This window comes from Cyprinodon variegatus, unplaced genomic scaffold, assembly GCF_000732505.1.
Source record: "Cyprinodon variegatus isolate N-32 unplaced genomic scaffold, C_variegatus-1.0 Scaffold1777, whole genome shotgun sequence".
Classification (NCBI taxonomy): domain Eukaryota; kingdom Metazoa; phylum Chordata; class Actinopteri; order Cyprinodontiformes; family Cyprinodontidae; genus Cyprinodon; species Cyprinodon variegatus.
In genome coordinates, this window is record NW_015152230.1 from 74,216 (window position 1) to 80,658 (window position 6,443).

At 41.5% G+C, this 6,443-nt stretch overlaps 1 protein-coding gene across 1 annotated transcript in view; it reads left to right on the top strand.

Moving 5' to 3' along the window:
* LOC107104525 (apoptosis-stimulating of p53 protein 2-like) overlaps positions 1-5,631 on the top strand; it is a 28,903-nt gene extending 23,272 nt beyond the window's left edge. Inside the window, exons 11-15 of the mRNA XM_015404530.1 lie at positions 1,580-1,717; positions 2,044-2,177; positions 2,286-2,452; positions 2,625-2,818; positions 5,037-5,631. Of these exons, the coding sequence (XP_015260016.1) occupies positions 1,580-1,717; positions 2,044-2,177; positions 2,286-2,452; positions 2,625-2,818; positions 5,037-5,078 (675 nt within the window). The 3' untranslated portion in view covers positions 5,079-5,631. The remainder of the gene's footprint in view (positions 1-1,579; positions 1,718-2,043; positions 2,178-2,285; positions 2,453-2,624; positions 2,819-5,036) is intronic.
* Positions 5,632-6,443: the final 812 nt, after the last annotated feature.

Sequence of the window (6,443 nt, forward strand, 5' to 3'; positions counted from 1 at the left end):
GTTTCTTCTTGTTAAAAGCGTGTTTTTCCTCTCCACTGTCGCTACAAGCATGTTGATGCAATCAACTGGTTTTCCTTAGATAGAATTTGAATCAATCTGACTGGATGATCTGGTAAACTGTAAAGTGCCTTGAGATGACATTTGTTGTGAATTGGTGCTATAGAAATAAAATGAATAGAATTAAATTAATCACTTAAGATTAGTCAAATAAGGTCTGATATGTCATCAGTCTAATATGGTTGTGGTAGTGAGACAGTAGTTGAGAGAGTAATATGAGCACTGAGATTCTAAAAGTGAAAATAACTCTTGTGAAATAGAGAAAAAAAAAAATGGTTGACATCCATTCCAGATAATATAATGATGCAATCATTCACATGTAGATACATTTTTGGTACCCCTTGCTTAATGGAAGAAAAACACAACAATGGTCACAGAAATAACTTGAATCTGGCAAAATGGAATTTAAAATTGCGTAATCATTATATAGTTATTAGAGGAGACATTCAGACACAACCATTGGACTTCTCTAAAGGGGCCTCTAAAAGCCCTAAAACTAATCCTACCCAGCATCTTTGGAAACCAGCAGCCTTCCAGCCGCAGACACCTGGATCAGTTAGCTGACTGAGTGGAGATACCATTGGTATACCACGTCTGTTTAGAGTAGGGTCACATCTAAGAACCAACCAGGCTAAATAGCACAACTACAATTAAGTCCTCAGCACAGACATGTCCTTCAGAGTAATGCTGATGACGAAGCAGATTTCAGGATGTTGAGAAAGAGGCTTCTAGAAGTTGTAGACCAATGATCCTTGGTTTGGAGTTTGACACCAGAAAAAACCATTGATCTGGTGTTTACCAATATATTTGTGTAATGTTAATGCACGGAATGGAAAATGTTATTTCATGGAAATTACAGCAAAGCTGAATTTGTTCTGTCAATGAATGAGGTGGAGAGTCAAAAATATAACTTGTTAGGTTGCCAGTGGTGGCTTGACAAGTGTTAGTAATGACAGTCTGATGTATTGACTGTTATAATTCAACTATAATTTCCTACACATGTCATCTCAAGGATCTTTACAAAGAAAGTTCAACCAGATCATCCAATCAGGTTGGTTCAAAGTTTTCTATCTAAGGTAAACCAGCTGATTGGATCCAGTCATTGATTTTGCAGGATCTTCTCCTCCTGAAAGTGCAGCTAGAGGCATCCTCCATTGTTTTGCTGACTCTACAGCAATCCCTCACACTAAGCATGCACGCAGTAACAGTGGAGAGGAAAAAAAACTACTTTAACTGGAAAGGATGAAATGTCAAAGGGATGACAGAGAGCACACCCAGTTAGTCGCAGTAAAACCTGATTACATAACTATGTTCAGGAAAGAAACAGGACTAAATACTAAAAATAAAGGAAGTTGTTGACGGTGGCAGCCCAGCTGATGCCTGTTTTCAGGATAGTGTTACATCATATTGTTACAAGGTTTTCAATGTTCTGGACCATTTAGACACAAAGAACAGCTGTTTACTTAGTTTACGTTTCTACACTAAACACATCCGTTATTAGAGTTTGGTCACCATCTTTCAGGGTAAACAGTCTATCCTGCATAAGCCTGGAGCAGCCTGGATAGACCGTGGGAAGCATGTCCAGTTCAGCCCTCTGGCCCTGCTGCTGGATTCTGCTCTTGAGGGGGAATTTGACCTGGTCCAGAGAGTCATCTATGAGGTACGTTACTGTCCTGTCCAGAGCCCTAGGTTCCACCCATTGACTGACAGACAGACAGACAGACAGACAGACAGACAGGGAAACAGACAGACAGGGAAACAGACAGGGAAACAGACAGACAGAGAGACAGGCAGAGAAACACAGAGACAGACAGACAGACAGAGAAACACAGAGACAGACAGACATGCAGACAGGCAGACAGACAGGCAGGCAGGCAGACAGACAGGCAGACAGACAGAGGGACAGGCAGAGAGACAGACAGACAGACATACAGGCAGACAGACAGATAGGCAGAGAGACATTACAGATAGCTGTTTTTCATGCAGGTGGATGATGCCAGCAGGCCTAATGATGAAGGAATCACAGCGTTGCATAATGCTGTGTGTGCCGGACACTTTGAGATCGTTAAGTTTTTGGTCCAATTTGGTGTCAACGTCAATGCTGCCGACAGCGATGGCTGGTGAGTCCCATCTTTAGCGGTGAGCATTACCACCATCTCCGTGGTCATTTGATGGCGTTGACTTTAAGCTAAGATCTTCTGATTTAAAACAGTCTTTTCCACTTTTAGGACTCCTCTGCATTGTGCTGCTTCTTGCAACAGTTTCCAGATTTGTAGGTTTCTGGTGGAATCTGGGGCGGCTGTGTTTGCAGCCACATACAGTGACATGCAGACTGCAGCTGACAAGTGTGAGGAGATGGAGGAGGGCTATGCACAGTGCTCCAAGTTCCTTTATGGTAGGATGTCTCACCTTCACTGAATAAAATATCATCACATGTTTTTATTGCTTCAGCTTTAAATAAGCTACATGGCCACAGCCTTAGGCTCCTTTACCTAAAATATGAATCCTTATCAGCAGAGGATTGATGAATGAACTATGAGTCTAGTATCCCATCCCTGTCTGTGCAGGCGTCCAGGAGAAGATGGGAGTGATGAACCGTGGGGTGGTGTACGCCCTGTGGAGCTATGAGCCTCAGCATCACGACGAGCTGGGCTTCAGTGAAGGAGACTGCCTGACGGTGCTGAGCCAGGAGGAGGAGAGGGAGTGGTGGTGGGCCCGATGCGGAGACCACGAAGGATTCATTCCTCGCAACCTTCTCGGGGTGAGCTTAGCTTATAGAAAGGAGGAGTTTGTGACTTACATGGGGAACCCTGAGGAGCCTGCTTGTTAAAGTGATAAACTCCATCCATCAGCACACCAGTTTAACCGCAGTTCATCAGATTTTACTTCACTGAAACTAACATTTAGATTAGGTTAGATTCAACTTTATTGCCATTACACAGGTACAAGGCAACGAAATGCAGTTTAGGTCTAACCAGAGGTGCAACAGCAGCAAGTGCAGGATGTACAATGCTACTATTAATAAATAAAACAGCAGCTTTCCAAATTAAAGTGCAGTGGAAGGTAATTGCAGTTATAGTACAGTATTGCAAATGTATATGTAAACAATTGTTACAGTAAATAAACAATCGGCAGTGGAAATCAATATTCCAGTCAAGGTAAGTGCATTTAAACATTCCTATAATAGAAGTCAGCAGAGCAAGTGAACATTATAGTATTGAAAATAACAGAATGGAGGCAGGTTTGAAGAGGGAGAGTCTATCATTAGGGTTCAATAAAGAGCCAGCTCTGGTCTGCTGGTCCTGGTCCAGAGGAGTCAGTAGGCTGGGTGGGACTTAATGATGCTGCAAGCTAGATGTAGGCAGCATTTCCTCCTTACTGAACAGAAACATTTTCATGATGGTAACTGTGAATAATCTTCCTGTAGTTGTGTTTGGTCGGGATCATTTATTCTGGGTTTATTATAATAATGAAAACATTTAAAACCCAAACTGACTGAACTCCAGATTTCCACAGTTTTCCAAAAGAAGGAACTTAAAATAGTTTTTATTAGAAGCTTTACACTAAACTGTGATGACATTTTTTTCTTTCTCAGTACTGTGATGTTAGGTAGATTGTGTTGAAATGTTTCCCCTCCCTTTAGTTTTGTACCAAAAATAAACTGAACTACCTCAACAGGCGTGTTTCCCTTTAGTCTTGTACAAAAAACAAAACAAGAAAACAATCTAATGTCTTTCTTTTGGTGTTTTTTGTTGGCGATCTGACCTTAAATATTTTTTCAAGTCTTTTTTTCGTACAAAACTAAAGGGATAAACGCAAACCTGACGTCTTGCGCATGCTTATTGACTATTGGTATGCTGGTCTAATCAGCCGATTAGGAGCAGGTGTGGGCAGGACCAACTAGAAGGAAGCCAAGGGGAAAGGAAACAAGCACAAGGGGAAATAAACTAACAAAGATACCGAACACAAATAAACTTAAAAATAAACCCAAGCAGAGGGCAAAACCATGACATTATGATTTAAAGGAAAAGTCCGGTCAGCAGGAAATAATCAATGGATCATTATCTCTATCTAAAACTAATACGTTCGCAGTGATTTAATAAATTTAGCATTAATCAGTAAAAGAAATAAAAACAGTAATTGTATTCACAATCACTGAGTCTGGGAGCGGCCATTTTTGCCCAAATATAGTAGCCCCTCCCTCCTGCCATCTTCCAGCAGTGACGTCACGGTGTGGTAAGCCTAGCGCCATTCTCCCGCTTTACAAACTAAATCAATGGGAACTACTAGACACATCTGCAATCAACAACAATTATTGAAGATTTCCAGAGGACTTCACCATTGAAATTCACCAGAGCTATAGTGAAACTGACAATGCCCACGTGCATGGCAGCTGGATGCTGGAATACATCGGGTAAAAATGAAAAAAAGAGTTATTCCACCTTTCTGATTCCTGATCCTCCACGGACGGGTTGGTCGTTGGATCGCCAACTTGAAGAGGGAGGATTTGCCATCGAACTTCTGGCCAGAGAAAAAACCCGTAATATGTAGCCAACATTTGGAAGAAGAATGTTTTCAAGATGACTTGGATAATAGCGCGTTGTGACAAACACCAGATACAGCACTGGGACTTGATCAACAGCCGATACCGCACCGTGACGTCACTAACCAGTAGGTGGCAGTAGTGTTCTTTGACAAACATGGATGCCTCCAGTAAAGCACATTCACATGAAAATTACTCTGAATTAAAAACACTGATCATTTATTGAACAGGATGGAATAATTTCATATTTAAAGGACTTTCAGAAGTGAATTCTGAATATGAGCCGACTTCTCCTTTAATAAAGACACGAAACACAGAGAGGACAGTATGGGTTAACCCGGGTCGGTCTGTGTCCTTCCCAGGTCTTTCTTGATTTAAAGACGTCCGCTCTATGAACTCTAATATTTTTTTAAATATTTTGTTCTTTTTCTCATAGCTCTATCCGAGGATCAAGCCCCGGCAGCGGAGCCTGGCCTAACCAGGATATTCATAACGTGTTGATGAGCAGAAACAGCAGACAGCCTCAACAGAAAAGGATAGTGAGCTGCCATCAACAGAGAAGGACCTGAGGAAAGGAGAGCTTCCTGGTTCCCACAGATCAAAGCACTGCTGTCCATCAGCAGCAGAACTAGATGGACAGACATGACATCAGCCTCTACTTTCATTGCTTCACTGAGGTTTGGAAGAAGGATGGAGACCAGGGGGATGATTTTTGGACTGTTTTTCTCAAAAATGATTTCCTGTAGCACGAATGGATAAACTTTTGCCTCTTAATGAGTAACATTATGTTTATTCCACTGACACATTGAAAAGGGTCACGCACAAACTACAAAAAAAATCACTATTACTGTCAGTGGGACTAAATTTGTTAAGCCTAAGGAAGTATTAACAAACAGTACCAATACACTAACGATACCTGAAACACTTCTAATTTGTTCTTGTGGGCAGCTGTGATTGTTTAAAATGATAAGAGTATGAAATGATTGTTCTGCGCTGAAGATTTGGATGAAATATCTGCAGTTCGGCATGAAAACCCAAAAGGTCTCAAATGCTTGACAATCCACTGGAAACAGACGAATCTCCAATCAACGTTGCCAGCAGCAGCTGCTGCGGACGTGCGATCAAAGTTAGGCGAGTCCTGCCCAAACAAGGACGACCTCCCACTGAGACTCATCCTGTCCGGTGACATCAGCATTGCCAATTCACTTGCTTCTGGTTTCCTAACCCTAGTTAATGTTATACGTGTGACTCTTAAGCTTGTGTTCAATTTTGACTCTTCTTCCAGTGACTTTAAAAACTGGCCAAAAAACATCATTAAACGTTTTTATATCATTTTGTACATGAGTTTTTTTTTTATCAAATCACCTTAAAAGTAAGATTTTATGTAATCTTTAATAAAGGTTAATCAAATTAGGACACAGGGATGTGAGGTTGTAAAAGTCCTCCCACTAATGTAGACGGAAGCAGATGGGGATGCTGTTCAGCACATGTCCACTAATGCTGGAGCTGATTGTTACCACGACATGTTGTTGTTTTCTCTAAACTCTGTTTGCTTCATCAGTTTCCTGGTTTCTCTGCAGTCTGAGATCCTCCTGCTTTAAATGCAGACTGAGGCGTAATGCAGAGAAATAAAGGCTCATTCTGAGCTTCCTGCTGGTTTCTGAGCTCCACCTTGATGCTTGAATGCGACACAAACAGATTCCTGCAGCAGTTTCATTCTGTCCACAGCAGTTCATCCATGCAGGGTTGATGCTCTGGAAAGGTCACAGACGTCAGAAAACATGATCTCCATAGAAACATCTTTCAGGAAGGAGGAAGGAAAGAAGAATCAGAAATTCTCAGC